The sequence below is a fragment of the Thunnus albacares genome, chromosome 16, assembly GCF_914725855.1.
Source record: "Thunnus albacares chromosome 16, fThuAlb1.1, whole genome shotgun sequence".
Classification (NCBI taxonomy): Eukaryota; Metazoa; Chordata; class Actinopteri; order Scombriformes; family Scombridae; genus Thunnus; species Thunnus albacares.
This window is the reverse complement of record NC_058121.1, coordinates 14,506,114-14,524,369: the sequence shown is the minus strand read 5'-3', so window position 1 is coordinate 14,524,369 and position 18,256 is coordinate 14,506,114. Positions and strand designations below refer to the sequence as shown.

General features: G+C 41.2%; 1 protein-coding gene across 3 annotated transcripts in view; it reads right to left on the bottom strand.

Annotated features, from left to right (window-relative positions):
- ylpm1 (YLP motif containing 1) overlaps window positions 1–17,827 on the bottom strand; it is a 29,338-nt gene extending 11,511 nt beyond the window's left edge. Inside the window, exons 1-17 of one of the 3 annotated variants that reach the window (XM_044376694.1) lie at window positions 16,912–17,827; window positions 15,477–15,695; window positions 12,700–12,888; window positions 11,871–12,385; window positions 9,013–11,604; window positions 8,636–8,759; window positions 8,297–8,441; window positions 8,107–8,196; window positions 7,821–8,001; window positions 7,390–7,580; window positions 6,991–7,145; window positions 6,834–6,896; window positions 6,579–6,698; window positions 6,286–6,462; window positions 6,122–6,205; window positions 5,932–6,015; window positions 5,607–5,681 (exon numbers count right to left, since the gene is read on the bottom strand). In XM_044376694.1, coding sequence (XP_044232629.1) covers window positions 5,607–5,681; window positions 5,932–6,015; window positions 6,122–6,205; window positions 6,286–6,462; window positions 6,579–6,698; window positions 6,834–6,896; window positions 6,991–7,145; window positions 7,390–7,580; window positions 7,821–8,001; window positions 8,107–8,196; window positions 8,297–8,441; window positions 8,636–8,759; window positions 9,013–11,604; window positions 11,871–12,385; window positions 12,700–12,888; window positions 15,477–15,695; window positions 16,912–17,484 — 5,577 coding nt within the window. In that variant the 5' untranslated portion in view covers window positions 17,485–17,827. Of the gene's footprint in view, window positions 1–5,603; window positions 5,682–5,931; window positions 6,016–6,121; window positions 6,206–6,285; window positions 6,463–6,578; window positions 6,699–6,833; window positions 6,897–6,990; window positions 7,146–7,389; window positions 7,581–7,820; window positions 8,002–8,106; window positions 8,197–8,296; window positions 8,442–8,635; window positions 8,760–9,012; window positions 11,605–11,870; window positions 12,386–12,699; window positions 12,889–15,476; window positions 15,696–16,911 lie in introns of those variants that run through there. The other 2 variants (XM_044376693.1, XR_006407790.1) reach the window with 2 other exon arrangements.
- Between the last annotated feature and the right edge of the window lie 429 nt (window positions 17,828–18,256).

The following is an 18,256-nucleotide window of genomic DNA, read 5'->3' as shown; positions in this document are numbered from 1 at the left end:
CAAAGTAATGCAGTGAGGTGGATATGACGAACGCATGGGCGCATTTTGCTGGACAACACATGCAATTAAATGTGGAGGAAGTAAGGAGGTAACCTGTTGCTTTACCGGACAACAGACTCGAAGGTCTGTTCTGATTGTTCATAAATACATTAAGATAAGATATACTTCATTGTTCCTGAGGGGAAATTTGACTTGGGCAATAGTGCTACATACAGCTGCAATCAACCTAAATACAATATGTAACCAATGAAGTACAGTGGTCCATCAAAGACACATCATACATCAAAGATTAAACACATAGAGGACACACTGTCTCTCTGCAGACTTTCAATGAAAGTATGCTGATTTTTATGGGGTAAATACATTCACGCAGGATATTCAGCTTGCGCTGCCATGTGGTGGATGCTGAATGTTCTGTCCACAATGTGTGCAGTAAAGCACTTTACGATATATGTTATTGTGCAACACAACATCACAGTTAGGAGCGGACACAAGGGTAACAGACTGAACCTTACCACAACTAACTGTGATGTCGGCTGCAGTAACATCTACTCCCAAAACATCCTGTTTTAGGAATGGTATGATGGTGCAGTAAGACTACTACTTTCATCAAGAGGAAATATAAAAATTGTGTTTTTCAATATGTTTAACATCTAATTATATAAATATGTTAATTAATAAAGTGTTTATTGGCTATATCCACCATAACACATATCATTAAGTAACATATTTATTCCAATAGTAACATATTTTTCGGGTAACACATCAGTCATATAAATAATGTCAATTAGCTCCAAGCCCGCATGTAGTGGCCCGAACAAAGTTTCCTCCCCTATAAGGTAGATTAATGAAGCATTCAGGCTCAAGGGTACAGGTACACCCTTTAGACAAAGTTTTTCTTGTCTGCTGCCCCTCAATATAGATGTTCTGTAGACAAAAATGAAGCTGTCAATCATGAACTTTATGTTCTTGTTGTAACTGTTACGAGACAATTTTATATGACTCTATTTATGATCATCTAAAGCAAATCATCCCTCTTTCAAGGGGAGGAACATTTATTTTGTATTTATACTTTTAATATAATTGTGGAAATGTGTTGAAGTAATTTTGCTGCAGTGTCTTTGAATCCCTCTAAAAGACTTCTGAGGGACACAGGACCCTGACATTTGCAAGGATATTTTCAATTTGACAAGACATCTAAATCTGTATAATTTAGAGGTTTTCTTTTTCTTGTTTTGATGAAGCTCGCTGAAAGTGTGTCTATTCATTCTATTCTTCATTCCCATCATCAAAATATGATTGAAGCTATGATATGACGTCTTGATGTAAGACCATACTGTACAAAGGAACTTATTCACATCTCTCAATCCCGCATCCTCCTTTTGTTGTAAATATTTCTAGATGCTATACTCAACAATTTGTCTGAAATATCATGAAAGATTTACAACAAAAGGAGATTTTTTTTGTAGAAAAATTTTACATAATCTTAAGCAGCCAGTTATTCTATGGCAAGTGAAATAATTAATTTATGTTGATATGATTGTTTAAATTGTTTGTTTGTTCATCAAATAATCCATTTGGGGGCTGGTCTGTAAATACACATTCCAAATACAGGTTAACACAGTTTTCAGTAATGGAAGAAAACATGATCTGACCACGTTTCACATTTTAAAATTGGTTTGGCTTTAAGGAGGCCATTTTTGACCCACTCCTGGCAGTGATGAGCACAGCTGGCAACGACAAATTAACACTTTGCCTTTCACTTGTTTTCACAGTTTAGAGTTTAGAACTTCATCTTAACCCTTGACAATGGACCATAAGACCTTTCATAGTATCGGGATATAACTGCAATGGCTTCAGCAATAAAACTTAGACTTCAGAGTCTCATTTTAGTGTCATTCAGGCACAGAGGCACAATGCAGTAGGTTTAGACCTACAGTTCAGACAGATTTAGATGGTTTGCGTGGACGTTACCTCAGCTTTAAACCTGCTGCTAAAATCAAACTGAAACGTTGTGATGGGAGACGACATGTATATGCTGTGTGGAACTGCAGGTCTTACCTCACTACATTTTTTAATTTTAAGGAGGAAGAAATTGAACTTTATTTGTGGAGTTGTGGATACAAACTATTAGTTGAAGCAGAGTATTTTATGTGTCTTCAAACATGTTCAGAAGGGATCTTTCGGTAAATAAAATAAAGATTAAAAATTATAATTTAAATTATAAATATAATAAAACACTGAAAATCTACCTACATGAAACTTTTTCAAGATGCTCAACAATAAATTATTCTGAAACACTAAACATACAGTCATCAAACATAAATAGTATATTTTTGTAAGAAAATGTATCAATAACATATAATATGTTTGATTGTTCACTCTAAAACTTAAGACATTAAGAACCTTTATAAAGATGCTGAATTGTTAAAAAGGTATCATGGAAATTTTTGTAGAGAAACATATTTTTTCCTCATTTGTCCAGAGACAGATTAAACGCATGTGTATTCTTACCTCAAGTTTTTTAATGAAGATCCTTTGTAAATTAATACAGCAGCTTAACTGTTTGTAGATGAGTCACTGCCCATTAATGTGGGCTGACTGGGAGGGCTGGGAAGTTTTTATGATGTCATGTGGGGAAACTGTTCTACTATTTATGTTTTTAATTTACACTTACATTTGGAAGACATGAAACTAGGGTATCAAGAGTCATTTTCATTTTATTAATTAGCCTGCCTAAATAATCTCTGAGTCTTCTGCATAAAAAAGCTAGCAAGAAAATAAAATGTAAGGAACTGGTTGCTCCTGGCATGTTCAAAACATTTGTAAGGACACACAAACACAAAACTAGTATTCACTTAGTAAAAGGTCTTTCGGTAAAGCAGATTTTTTTGTAGGTGTTTGATTATTAGGCAACTACGCACGACCGGTGGCCTTTTGATTTTGCTCCAATTTATTACCCGATTTATAAACCGATAATGCAGAAGAAGAGGGATGTGTGGTGTAAATGTCAGGAAATGTTCTGTGGATTTGCTGTAGTTTGTGGTTGTGCCACTAGGTGGAGCCTCTTACGCTTTAATAATGTTGGGTTACAGGTGTGTTTGGTGACCACTGGTAAGGGCCACACTAAAACAAAGACACTTCCCTGTCCTCCAAGGAAGAAAAAAGTCACAGTGTGCCTCGATCTGCTCACTGTGTCATGTTGATGAACTCTGCAACCCTAAAATTTTCTGGACATTATCCAGAGGAGCTGTATGTGTGAACACAAATGTCTGAATCACTTGGATCGGACATTAAACGGACTTTACCCTGCCAGCTCCCTAGCACAAAGTCCGTGTAATGTCCGATTGAGCCCATGAATACAGCAGGTCATTTTTTTGTAGAATTCACAGCGAGCAAGTGGGCATGTTGATGACATTTCTATCATGTGGCCAGCACTGGATAAACGCAGCAGGCCAGCTAAGCTACATTATTTTGACTGGACCTGAACGTTCTGCTGTGAAGCTAGCACTAATAGGAGAGAGGACTTCCTGCATCTTATTTCTGGTGAAAAGCTTAAAAATGCCAAATTACAGCTGCAGCGCACTTTTTGCGTCATGTCCTGCCTCCTGCACGCTCTACCCAGGTGCCACCCCTCACATAAACCAGATGGAGTATTTCCAGTGGGTTAGAACACATCTGACACGGAAAATCTCGGAAAATTGTGTGCTACATGTGTGAAAGGGCAACTCCGGACAATGTCTGGCGTTGATTCTCTGGACATTATCCGGAATTCATATGTGAAAATGACTTGAGGCTCATGCTATTGCTAAACTGGAATCTTGAACAGAAGCAGCTGTTTGGTTAATGCAGGCTGAGAGCTGAGTGTCAGACAGCAGAAAGCCACACTATGATGCTAACATCCAGGACATGCAGGACTGTAATTACACGTTTCCAACTAAATCAACACAAAAGTGATGAACTGTATATGCGACACTCGCCTTCTCTGCGTATAAATGCATTTTAGCAGAGGCAGTAAAGGGACAGATAAAGTTGGAATGAAAGTATTTGTATGTCTGTTGCATCTGAGCAGCTGTTTCCAGCAGCTGGACTAACGTTAGCTACAGTAAACGGACACATCACTTGATCATGTAGATCAGGTATGCAGATCATTTTATATAAAACCAGGGGTAACCTGTTTTATATTTATACAATAATGTTACAAGTTAGTTACTATTGAAAGCTGCAGCCATTTTGATTAAATGTTAATTGTTAGATACGTCCAACGCATCTAGTCTGATCTAATTATGTCCTCTAATGAAGCTGGAAGTTGTGCAACTGTTTGCTATGTTTAATACTTTGGATTTTGTCAGTTGTTGAACAGACGGAAACAGGCCACAGTGGGAGCTCCGTAATTTTGAATTATCATTCAAGTGAAATGGTTTTTACTTTATCTGTTCTTTGAACTAATTACTAATGTTACCAACTCTGATTTTGTGTTGAAATAGGTTATGTCAATGGTTAACATGGTTTTATAATGGAAAAATGATTAACCAATAATAACACTATTGATTAAAGAAATTACTTAAAAATTGTATAAAATTTTAAACCTTCCTATAGTTTGTTCAAATTTCACCAGTAAAGTTGTAAAACATCTTTAGAGCTGGATATTTAATTATGTGTCAAAAACATGTCAAAATCTGAATCTGAAACACTCAAGTGTCCCCTTGTAAAGATTTCATATTAAAAGGCGATATTTACTTCATCTCATCGCAGACAAGCAAATGTCACACATTCATTTATTTTGAAATATTGTAAGTATTATGAAACTGATTATGTAATGGAAATCAATGGAAAATAAATTATGCATGAGAACTTTTCATACAAGAAATTTTAAAATGAATTAAATAGAAATGAATGAATTTTGTTTTTGTTTCTCAAAATACTGGTTCTTGATTAAATTATCCTACATTTTATTTTGTATTAATTTATTTTATGTCTTTCTTTGAATAAAAATGTGTCTTACAATAAATGAAAACCCAAACTTGATCAAACAGGACTGGTCTTAAGTCTAAAAGTGGCAATACTTTTCCTGATGGTGACATACTTGCAACCATCTGAATTTTATCTATTTTCTTAAACTCTTGATGTGAAGATGATTTGTTTAAAAAGAAAAAAAATTACAACAAAATCTGAGTAAATGCTCAACAGGAATTCCTCTTCTTCAGTATAAAGGCTGATGGTGCTGTAATTTTATTTTAGGATAACTTCACTTAAGTATTTTGACCGTTTCTAATCTGGTTCTCTATACTTTTGCTCTCGTCTTCCTTGTAAACTTGATAATTAACACATAAGCATATTATACAGCTACATAAAATATAAAAAATAAATCATCATAAAATTAGTAAAAGCCTAAAAATGGACTGGAATTAATTCATGACTTTCAATTACTTTTTACCTATTTCGTCAATCTCATCTGTTTAAACTTCACTTTACTAATCAAGCAAAACAATAATATAGTTAAAAGACTAAAAACTAATATTAGATTAGTGGAGATGGGAATACAAATAAGTGGATAATGATTCTGACAACTATATGACAATAAATTTAAGCTTTTCATGTCCTACCAGATCACCCTCTTCTTCCTCTTCTCTCTTGGGTTCCTTGGGCTCATCATCGGGATTGAAGTCTTCCATTTCAACCTAATAACATAAGCATGTTAGTTTACGTCAATTAATGATACCAACCATGAACCCCAGCATCCCTGGTTTGAGACCAACCGCGATCCTTTAATGCATATCAACCCCCCTCCCCTTCTCTCCCTTAATTTCCTGTCATCTCTCTACAGTCATCTCCAATGAAGGTATAAAAATGCCCAAACAATATTAAAAAAAAACAAACAAAAAAGACAGGAGGACTATAATATTTTGAATCAAATCTTGACGTACTCACCTCCTCTATAGCAGCATCCTGTAGCAGGGACCGGACATCTAAGCGCACCATATGACGTGGGGAGGGCTCCCAGTTGTTGGACATCTGTGTACAGAATGCACCATCAAGAGGTGTACATGACATTTATGAACTTCAGTCGATATTACCCTTATGACAAATGCATGTGAGATAGCAAACTCATCTTACAGACCTTCAGTATATCCTTAAGGGTGCGCCCGTGGACATTTCTCTTTGCACAAGTCTGAGTGTCCGCAGTGATTTCAGCAAGATACACCTTGAAACAAGAAAAGACAAACTCTTTAGCACCAGGCAGACTGGAACAACATTTGTTTGTCTCATGAACAAACAACTCACCTCAAAGCCTTTCGTTTTGGCTGCACTCCAGAACTGATCAAAATGTTTAACCCTGTCATTAATGGTGTCTAAAATGATGAAGGGGAAAAAGCCGTCATCCAGAGTTTTCTTAAATGTTTTAAGCATGCTACTCCGGTACGTATCCTCCATCTCTGGCTCGTACTCGTACTCAAGTACCTACAAGAGATATGGGTTTTTTTGTTAGACAAATGCCTGTGAATGCTGTTCACTGATGTTTTGTTTTCAACTGTACATTTAAGCCACACTTTGCTATTGTTGTATTTCAGACTAACCTTGGTTTTAACCCTCTTCCCTGTGTCTGGATCTTTCTCAACTTTCTCAACCTCTGTCATGAAATAGTCATCCAAAACAAGAACTCTTGGTGGGGCACCGCCACAGTCCACTTCTTTATCCTTAATATTGTAAACAAGATTGAAAAGCAACATTATCATATTACAATTTGCTTTGTTACAAAAGGCAACAAAGACATATAAAACAGGCTCTTTCACTGAGATTACACTATGATTTGCTGGTATGACATCACTTACCCGTATGAGCTTTGCAACATGGCTCTTTCCGCTCCCTGGAAGCCCTCTCATTATGATGACAATCTGTTATAACATAGTAATCAAATTAGAGCTCAATATTATACCACCTACAATGTAATATTGTTTCACCAAGAAACACTGCAGTGACAATTAGTACCCTTTCAGGCCGAGTTAATCTGCCCGGTGGTTTGAGGATATCGTCAATGTTCTTAATTTCTGGCTTCCTCTCGACTCGTGGGGGTGGCTGAGGTGGAGGCGGAAGAGGTGGTGCAGCAGGTGGCCCTCGGTCCTCTGGATAACTTCTTCTGTCCACTGTATGATATTATTTGTAATTGAAGTATTTCTCTAAACAGCATTATTTTTTCCTTTATAGATTTACTTCTACTAGTTATACATTGTTTTATCCCATATCATCCATCATGCAACAAAGCTCATTTTAGTATCTGAGAAATAAACTAGTGATTTAAGTGTGAGGACTTTCAGGAAAATTCTACCAATTTCTAGTAGATGTGGTATGTGAATAAACATCTGATAACTGATATAAGACTGAACATACTGTAAGGTGAAGAGCTATGGCCGTAACGCTCAGGCCCACCACGGTCGAGTCCAGTGCGCTCGTATGGAAGTCTATCATAAGCAGGCCTCCCATAATGATCATCTCGGTCACGACTGCCACTTCGTTCCTTCTCTCGGAGATCCCGCTCTCTTTCCCTGTATCCTGAGCGTAGAGGAGGTGCCAGTGGGGATCTACAAAGAGGAAGAGGATAATTTAGTTTCATTTCAACAGAATTTCTTGTTTCAAATTGGCACACACTGATGACTAATCACAATGTATGACACAATGTGATATAGTACCTTTCTTCAACCATGGAATGTGTGCTTTAATCAAAAACAGACACATAGAAAACAATATTACATATGTACAGAAGCAGAGAACTTCCCAATAGTTTGGAAAAAAGGGTGTCATAACCACCAAGGACATGTTACCTGTCATCTCTGTCTCTTGGGGGATAGCGTTCCCTCTCAAATCTCTCTCTTTCATATTCAGGTGGAGGCTTTTCTCTGTATAAGTCCCTGTCTCTGCTGTACTCTCGTCGGTCCATGTAAGGGTCTGATCGTCTTTCATAATATGAATCTCTGCTATAAGGATCTCTGAGACCAAGAGGTTCTAGGATGAGAATTGAATAATTCATCAATAAACATTGGTTAGAAAATTGCAAAAGCAAGCTCTGTTTGTGTAGAGAAATATAAGCTTTACAGTGTTGAAACTCACCTTTTTCATAGCCCCTGTCTGATGGTAGCGGGTCAGGCCTCAACACAATTCTCTCACCATAAGATATCCGCTCAACAGTGGCACCAGGCTCTACAAATGAGTGTTACTGTTACCAATAATGTCTAGAAACTTGTGATGAAACATTTCATCTGTTAAAATAATCAAATGTGTTCCTCTTTGCTGCTCATACCATGTCCATGCCCATAATCCACAGTCTTGGGAATCACTGAAGGAGTGGGCACCGCAGGAAGAGATGGTTGGTAATCTGTGGTAGCAGGTTTGGTATCCCAAGGCAGTGTTTCAGCTGGGGTGGTCTGTGCAGCTGCAGTCATGCCCTAAGAATCAGATTTGATGTCAAAGCAAAAACAGAATATGAGTAAGTATGTGTAAATGTATGGAAAATAACTCCTTACATGCCACCAAACCAACATGCTTTCAACCAACTTGGATAAGCAATGATTTTGCCATTCTTATAACAATGCAGTCTTTCTAATGAGGATAAAATTGTGACATATTAGTAATTATTTACCTTCAGAACATTTCTGACTTCTGGTGGTATCTCCAAACCAAGAAGACCAGCAGGAAGCTCGGTTAAGGTATCAGCTGGTGCAGGCTGAGGATCAGTACCAGGGGTCTTCCCCTCCTGCATTTCTCTGTAGGCACAAAAGACTGCAAGTTAAATTCCCCTAAATTAAGTAGACTATAAGGAAAAGTAGTTAGCATTCTAGAAAAAATGGAAGAGTTGCAACAAAAACAAAGCATAGAAAGAAAGAAACAAGAAAGAAACAAAGACTAGGTGGATATGACAGAACCTAGGCAGCTGAAAACAACACACTCACAACACTACAACTAAGTCAGTATGTAGTTTGGGCGATGTATTAATCAGTGATCAAAATCTAGAATTACCTTATCAGTTTGAGCTCTTGAGCAGCTTTCAAGATGATTTCATGCTGACGTTGGGAGAGAGCAAGCACATTGGCTCCAGTTGCTTCTTGTGTTGCTGGTTCAACTGAGCTTTCTGGCAAGTTTGTAACAGGTGCAGCATGGGGTGGAGGTATATCCAAAGGAGGCTCTTCCCTGAGGCCCTCATAGCGTGGTCTGCGGTCCTGATAGTCTGGAGGATACCCTCTTTCTGGTGGTGGAGAAAGTCTTGAAGGCCTATCCCATTCTGTAGGGGGGGGTGGTGGTGGGTATGGTGATTCTTCCTGTCGGTACGGCGGCTCATCCTTGTACTCACGGATTCTAAGTTCTCCTCTTCCTCTTTCATGCTCATCATATGGATAAGGATGACCTCTTTCTCTTTCATCTAGCCAACGACCATCTCTGTAGGGCTCTGGTGGTGGCATACGGGGGGGATAGTCCCTTTCAGGAAGAGCATGCTCTCTATCTCGTTCAGACTCATAGTACTTGGCCTCATGCCGATAGTCATCAGGAGGATAGTCCCGCGGTGGCCGCCAGCGATACCCATCTTCCCCATGATCATAATCCTCAATGTAACGCTCATTATATTCCTCTTCAAATCCCTCATGTGTTGGACCTGCCCGCCACATGCCTCTAGCCATTCCTCGACCCATAGGTGCCCTCCTCATTCCTCCCCTATCTATTACCTCATGTGGAGGCCTAGGAGGGCCTCTGCCATGGGGTGGCTGCCACCCTAATTCTCTCTCCATTCCTTCATCATACAATGGCTCCCCCATAGGATCCATCAATTCGTGAGGTGGTGGTGGTCGCCTGCCTCTTCCTACATCAGGATGCATTGGATGGTTATGAGGGTCATGTCCATGGTACATGGGGTGCCCTTCTGGATCTCTTTCAGTATCGTCAGTGTCCACTGCATGGCCTAATGGCTCATGATCCATCGGTCCATATGCTGGGTGAGGGGGACGCCCTCGTCCTGGGTGCATGAAACCAGGATGTCCACGTGGTGGACGACCCCGGCCAGGCATAAACGGGGGTCTCATGCCTCTCATTGGAGGTCTTCTTTCTCCCCAGTAAGGGTCTCCATCCTCTGAGTACTCCACTGGCTCAGGTTCTTCCCAATGCCTGTCCATTGGTTCTCCTCTTCCAATAGGCGGTCCCCCCCTTCCCATGGGTGGTCCTCCTCTTCCCATAGGGGGACCACCTCTACCCATAGGTGGACCTCCTCTGCCCAAAGGCGGCCCCCCTCTACTCATAGGTGGACCTCCTCTGTTCAAAGGTGGTCCCCCTCTACCCATAGGTGGACCTCCTCTTCCCAAAGGCAGTCCCCCTCTACTCATTGGTGGACCTCCTCGTCCCCTAGGAGGCCCTCCTCTCATCATTGGGTGCCCTCCTCTGCCCATAGGGAGTCCTCCTACTGGCTCTTCATAGTACTCTTCCTCTGTTGGGAAATGGTGATCCTCCGGCATCCACATTTCTTCAGGGGGCACTTCAGAATCGTCACCACCAAACTCCTCGTATGAAGTATCTTGCCAGTGATATTCTTCCTGCTCTTCTGGCATCCTCAAGTCCTCTTCAGGTGGCATGTAGTCATAAGACATTTCACCCATGTCCTCCCCAAATGGTACAGTGTTTGGTTTCCTAAAGTCTCCACGCCCCCTCTGCCCACGTCCTCGTCCATGCACTTGGACAGGTACCGGAGGCTGGCCTCTTCCCCTACCAGGAGGTGGCCTTGGAAGCTCTGGTCTTGACTGCATTTGTCCAGAGCCTTGTGGCTCCTTTTGGATTCCAGGGGGCTTTGGAATCACTGGGGGTTTGTTGGTATTTGTCAATTGCCCATCTGGTTTAATAGAATTTTGTGCTGCAGTATTTTTTGATGCCACAAGAGAAGGCGCAGTAAAGGACGGCTTATTGTTGGGTTTAGCGCTATTGTCAGAAGCATCATTACAACCCGATTCCTCGGGCTCTGTGTTTGTTTGCAATGTTTGCGGAATGGGGTCACTTTGAACAAAAAAGCCATCAGCTCCCAGCACGTTGTCATCTGTCATGTCTTCGGCATTGGCCTTATCTGATTCAGATCCAGTTTTTTCTTTTTCAGACTGTGGCTGCCCGGCTGGTTTTCCTGGAGCCTTGGAATCCATATTGGCAGGTTGTTTAGTGGCTGGTTCTGCCTTAGGTTGGGGACCTTGCTGTTGTTTTTGCGGGGGCACAGGTGGGCGTTCAAAACGAGGCGGAGGGCCCGGATGCCTTGGAGGCTGTTCAAACCTAGGCTGCTGCCCAAATCGAGGTTGGTTTCCTCTTAGAGGTTGATCAAATTGTGGTGGGTCAAATCTAGGAGGACCATCAAAGCGCTGCCTTGGTTGGTCAAATCTGGGGGGACCATCAAAGCGCTGCCTTGGTTGGTCAAATTTGGGGGGACCATCAAAGCGGTGTCTTGGTTGGTCAAATCGAGGGGGACCATCAAAGCGCTGCGGTGGTTGGTCAAATCTGGGAGGACCATCAAAGCGCTGTTGTGGCTGGTCAAATCGTGGTGGCCCATCAAAACCTTGTTGTGGCTGGTCAAATCTGGGGTTGTTTCCTCTGGGACCAGTAAGACAAGAGAAATTGTAGAAACACATTATTAAGATATGCTTTCTTTTTGAGACATCCAACAGTAGCCCAAGCAATACTCTACATATTCACTATACACATGGGATATTGTAATTCATTTCAATAGCCCACATGAATGCAAATAATTCAACAGATTTTATCAAACATTTGTCAAAGCCATTCTCAAATGAAATTATTTTTTAGTTAAAAAAATATTTAAATGCTAATCACAGTAGCTTGTAACAATCCCTACTGACCTTGGACCTCTGACATTGTTGAAACTTGGTGGCTGAACAGGAGGGGGACCTGGGGGTCTAACTCCTATACCTGCAGGGCCACCTCCTCTCACTGGGGGTCCAGCAGGTGATTCTGAATGAGGCCCAAAGCCAGTGGGCGGTGGACCTTGGGGTCTGGGACCAACAGCAGCAGGGGAATGCTGCATACCTGGGTTTACTGGCTGCTGCTGCATTTGCACATCTTGTCCAGGGTACTGGCCATACTGTCCCATCATCCCACTATTATACTGGGTTGAAGCATACGGTACCATGGTAGTAAGAGTGGCCAGCCGTTCTTGAAGGTGGGCATTAGTGGCATTCATCTGCTCCTGCCACTGCTTCCATTGGTGCTCATATTCCTGCAGTTGGTCTTTGTGGGGATATGTCCGGAACTGCTCAAACCATAGCATGAAGGAGCGCTCCCAGTCTTGGAATAAAGGAGTGAACTGTTGCTGCTGCATTTCGTAGTGCCTCAGCTGCATTTCAGCAGACATTGTCTGCAACAAAGGGCATAAGGAGAAGATGCCATAAAGTTTTGGATTAAGTTTTATAGGTGCAGAACAAAGAAATTGAGACATTACATATAAAAATGAAAACTTATAGGCCTCAAAATGCTGCTGGGTTGCATATCCTTCAAACTCTTATACAGTCCTTTTGGGTCTACGAAAAATATTACTATTTCCTTTCACTTCCTGTACAAGTCATCTCAAGACAATGGAAAATAACCAGCTATACAGGAGCTGCAAATATAGTTTCTTTGCTGCTGTAGTTTTCTTTGACAGCTGCTGTGCAATTGATTATTTTTACCTACCTGTAGGTTTGCAGGTTGTTGAATCAGCTGCTGGTACTTTTCCAAGATCTGCTGAAGCTTTTCGTGCTGTTGCATGAGAGCCTGGTATTGTATGCTTGCTCTCTGCTGCTGCACCTGCTGCCACTGTGCTGCTGCAGCTTGTAACTGCTGGAGGCGGGCTGCCTCCTCTGGGTCTTGTGGGATCTCAGGCTTTAAAACACAAACAAGGCAATAATGAAGCAAAGCAACTCACAAAGAATATTTCTGACATGATGGAGGGTAGATTATGATGGAATGGCTGACAAAATTATTGAAATGGTGGGAAGGCACTATTGATACCTTGTTACACAAACAATCAATGTGTAACTTTGGTCTAACAGGCCTGGGTAACAAACCTCATACTTTTTGAGTACTGCTCACATTGTTTCTGGAGAACAAAGTAATGCAAACTGTCAAGTCCAGAAAGTTGGCATGAAATGATCATATATTGTCTTAAAACAATGATGTATTTAGGAAGTTAAGCTTATTTTATAAATAAAAAATACTTTAAATCAGAGGGTGTCTAAAAAATGTAATATCGACGCCGAAACTCAGGTATCATATTGATACTGATGTAGAAGACATTTCAAGCGATTCCCAGTCCTATAGACACATAAGACCTACCTAAAGGAAGTAGAGGACCTGACCCGCTGTTGTCAGGAACAATCTACTCCTGAACATCAGCAAGACTAAGGAGCTGATAGTGGACTTTGGGAAGAAGCAGGGAAGGAACTACAGCCCCTTTATATCAATGGGTCCTCGATAGAAAGGGTGGACAGCTTCAAGTTCCTTGGTGTCCACATCACCAAGGGCCTGACCGGGGTGCTGCTAACTGACTCAGTGGTGAGAAAGGCAAGGCAGAGACTGTTTCACCTCAGACACTTGGGGAAATTCTGGGTATCCCCTCAAATACTTAGGAATTTCTACTCTTGCACCATCAAGAGTGTCCTGACGGGGAACATCACTGCCTAGTATGGAAACAGCACTGTACAGGACTGTAATGCCCTGCAAAGAGAGGTTTGTTTGGCTGAAAATACAATAGGCAGTGCTTTACCCTGCCCAAAGGATATTTACACCAGGCGCTGCAAGAATAAGGCTAGGAGAATCATTGAAGATCCCAACCACCCGGATAATGGCCTTTTCTCCCAGCTGCAGTTGGGAAGAAAGTACCAGATACACCATGCCAGCACTGAGAGACTCAGGAAGAGCTTCTACCCTCAGGCTACTAGGATCCTAAATGAGGTCACTGCCTAAGACTGCCTCCCCTCCAGTCATACACATATATTTATTACTATTCCTATTCTATTTAAACTCTTTTAATGCACAAATTGAAGGAACTGTCATGATTACATTTCACTGTAATTTTACCTTATATTATTACATGTGACAAATTAACTTGATAGGATGAGGGGAAAAATACATGAATATCTATAAACATGACGATGATGATGGGAGAGCGGGTGGTGGGACTTACTCTGTTTGTCAATGTAGGTGAACAGACCTGCCAACACTCCTGTTTTTCCCAGGTTTCTCATATATTTTCACCCTCTCTCCTGCTGTGCTCCTGTTTTGTTGTTTCTCCTAGTAAACTCCCCTATTTTGCCTGGCCCTCAACCTTTATTATGAATAATCTTCATACACATGGATTCATAAGTTTTGTATGTTTGACATTACCCAAGTTGCCAGATCATCAATGAAACACAATCTACACACACAATCCACACACGACATACAGTTTCAACCCCTGTAATACCACAACCTGATTCAATAGGTGTGTGCACAGCTGCTCTCTGCACAGGCAGTATTTCCTCCTGTCCTCTGTCCTCCTCCCTCTTCCTGCTTATGTGAGAGGAGGGGCTGGTTTGTCTCAGCCAGCAGCTAAGTTTACAAGAATTTGCCAAATTTTAAGATACGTGGCAAACTCAGATAAACAGTTAGGCTATATATAGACAGCTTTCATGTTATTAGCTCAACTCGCTCGCTGTGGTTGTGTAAACAGTGGATGGGACACTGCGGGCAAAGTAGTTGAAAATATTGCTTTTTTACATGTTTATGCTTGTTGAACAGGTGGTTTGATTAAGTACTGATTGACTTTTTACTTGTGACGGTTTTGTTGCACTTAGGGTTAGGGTTAGAGTGTAGTTGTCATCAATGCGAGTAAAATGTTATCTTTCTCCACCCGTGCCTAAAAACCTCTTGTAATTTGAAACCTAAATATTGGCAGGTATGGATGATTTTCCTAAATTTTCACTCTGTAAATTCATGCAAAAAATACAAACAAGATTTAGATTGAGTGATAATCAAATATCTCTGGGATACTCTGGTACATGGCACTGGGTGCAAATACAACAGGATTCTTCTTGGTGTCATAATTTAATTTTATAATTTACCCAATGTGGGAATAATATACAACAACTAAACAACAGGTAAACTTGAGTGTAGAGGTTTAACACATATCTGTGATAAAATATTCTAAACGCAAGGTCCACTTACTGGCTAGACCAGTTAACTGGTAAAATGTACCTCTAACTCACAACTACAATGTGCAACTAATATCACAACATTTTTAACCAGTTGTTGTTGACAATGCATTGAAACAGTGAACATGGCTGTTAAATCAAAACAATTCTGACAAAATTTCAAACTCTCATGACAGTAATCAAAGCCCAACACAGAATATTTCTGTCCCAAACTTGCCATTCAGCCCTTAAGTACACAAATCCTAAAATCCACACGTCTAAAATTTTAGGCATGCTTACCTCTGTGGGTGGTGGAGGTGGTGCTGGTGGCTCCTCTTTTGGAGGGGGTGGAGGTGGTGTGCTTTTCGGTGGTTCCGATGGGGGAAGAGGGGGAACAGTTTGGCCCATGGGTGGTGGTGGCATAGGACCATCACCATCTTTTTGACTCTGTTTGGCTTTCTCTTGCTTTAACTTCTGCAGATTCTGAAGATGTTGTTTGTACCAAAGTTGCTGTTGCTCCTGGGTGAAACAATTATAAGGACATTGGTCAGAGAAAGCACACGAGGAACCTTGTTCTATTAACTTCCTACAGAACGCTCACATTCTTAGTTCAGTAACCTGCAGAGCTAAGATATATTTATAAAAAACAAGCAGTTTGACGAATGGCTTGTACATACCCTGACAAAGGTAACATGCCATAACTTGGTTACACAAACAAATCTCTGTTTTTATTTTCATGCTGCAAATGTTTATGGAATCTTGCTTCCCCTTTGTTACCCACCCATTCCTTGTTCAATATTACGGGATAAGACTGTGAGTTGGCTTGAAAATTTTAATTTATATGGTCTCATTTAATGTACAGCAAACACAAGACATAAGCGTCATTATAAATGCACATCTCTTTAAAACTGTTGCCCAATGAAGATTGAGACACTGAACAATAAGTTAGTAAAAGACAACTCAGTAATAAAGTGATCTTCAACCTGCACATACATATCTTTTACAAAACCACACATATAAAAAAACAGTAAACCATAATCAGGGCCTAACAACAACAAGACTGTATTGTGTAGTTACTCGTTACAGCAGCACATATCACACATAGCTTTAAGCAAGTCAGCAATAAAATTTGTAGCACAATTCAGATATGTTTGACAGCTGAATAGCTCTGCACATTTTGTCAAAAGCTTGTATACAGAGATTATGGACAGTCTTCATCATCAGCAGAAAACAAAATATTTAAGTTCAAAAGTAGCTTTCAGTCACAGTACACTGTGGTAGTGTACTATGACTGAACTGTGGTGGTACATATCATGTGTTTAAAAGAGAAAATTGGGGACGTTTTTTACAAGTGGCTTAGAATGAGCATCATGGGTTCAATAACAAATCAAGTTTTCATGAGCTGATACCAATCCATTAAAAAAGGGCCTTTATCTGCCCCAGTCCAGTCAATGTGGATAGGTGAGGGGCATCCCTGCATCCCACTGCCAGTGATTCAATGATCAATGATTAGATGTAGGCCTATAAAATTGACTAGTTGACAAGCAGCAGGAGCCTACAAAAACATTATCTCTGTTATTTGGATTGCATTATCATGTTATTTTTGTACGTATATGAATTCTATAGAAAACTGAAATATATTAGTTTTACTAGCTGAAATATTACAGGGTCTTGCAATCAAAGTGGTGTTATTTTGCACCATAACAGCTCAAACCAAACAGACACAAGACACTACCTGCAATGGTAAGGCTTTGTCGTCTTCTGCCGTGGATGCATCCTTCTTATTCGGCTCTTTGGAGACAGCGTTGTTCTCCGGCGCCTTGGATGATTGGGGATCCGGGGGAGGAGGGACAGGTTGTGGCTCCTTGGGGTGCGGTTGTGGTGGCGGCGGAGGAGGTTGCGAATGATCTTGAGGAGCCGGGGGACCCCTCGCCGGCTGAGAAGCAGGGTCGTCAGGTGGTTTGTAATAGGACTGAGGTCCAACACTGCCGTCTAAATGTCCTGATCCCTCTGATTGCCAGGCTGACCCTGGATACCCACTTGAGTGTCCACCACCGTAACCACTAGCAACGTTGCCGTGATGTAACACGGACTGCAGCTGTTTCTGGTGGAGCATCTGTAGCTGCTGCATCTGCTGGAGGTGCTGCTCCTGCAGGCTGGAAATCAGGGAGCCGCCGGATGAGGCCTCGAAGCCGCCGTACCCCGCCGCCGGTTGGCCGGCGTGGCTGCCAGGCAGCTGCTTACGGGGCCCAGGCCCTCCATAGTTCTGTGACTGGGGTGCACCATAATTTCCCCAAGAAGGATACATTGTCAAAAAGTGAGGCGGGGTACACGGCCTTGATGCTCACGTTCAGCCGGGCCCTCAATGGCTAATAAAGCTAACCGCTAACGTCGACCTACCTATCATAAAGGAACTAGCTACATTTTCATTTCCCGACTAGGCTGGACTGTATGAAATAAAGATGAATGTCACCTCTATAGTAAGTTAACAGCTATCCGCTAGAGACAGAAATGTGCACGTTTAGTCTTATAAAAGTATGTTAGAAAAACACTGTTGAATGGCAGCTGGCGTGCTGGCTGCTTTAGCTGGTACAGTAAAACTGATAACGGAGTTACGTCACGCGTCAGCAGGTGACCGCTTCCGGTAAAAATAAAGCTTAGTGATCGTGTTATTTTTTTCTCACCCGCATTCTGCGAAGACCCGCCCCTACTCGGTCTCTGATTGGCTCTGATCATGATATTCTTAGCCTAACCCAATCATCTCACTCTTCGTGCCTAAACCTAACCAACGAAGGCAACGAGTACTAGCCAACCAGAGGCAGAGTAGGGCGGGTCTTAACGCTTAGCGACCTTCTGCGGAAACTGAAAAAAACCCCCAAACAATTCATCTGTTCTTTGTATGTAAGAAAAACATGATATTATGGAATGATATTAGTCCTCATTTGTTTGCTTAAGTCAAGTCCACATACTTTTTTTGTTAATTTAGCAACATTTGTCAAACAAAACCTATTGTGATCATATCTTGAGTTTTCATGGAATGTAACACAATATAACACAGTAATACAGAATAAGCAAAGAAA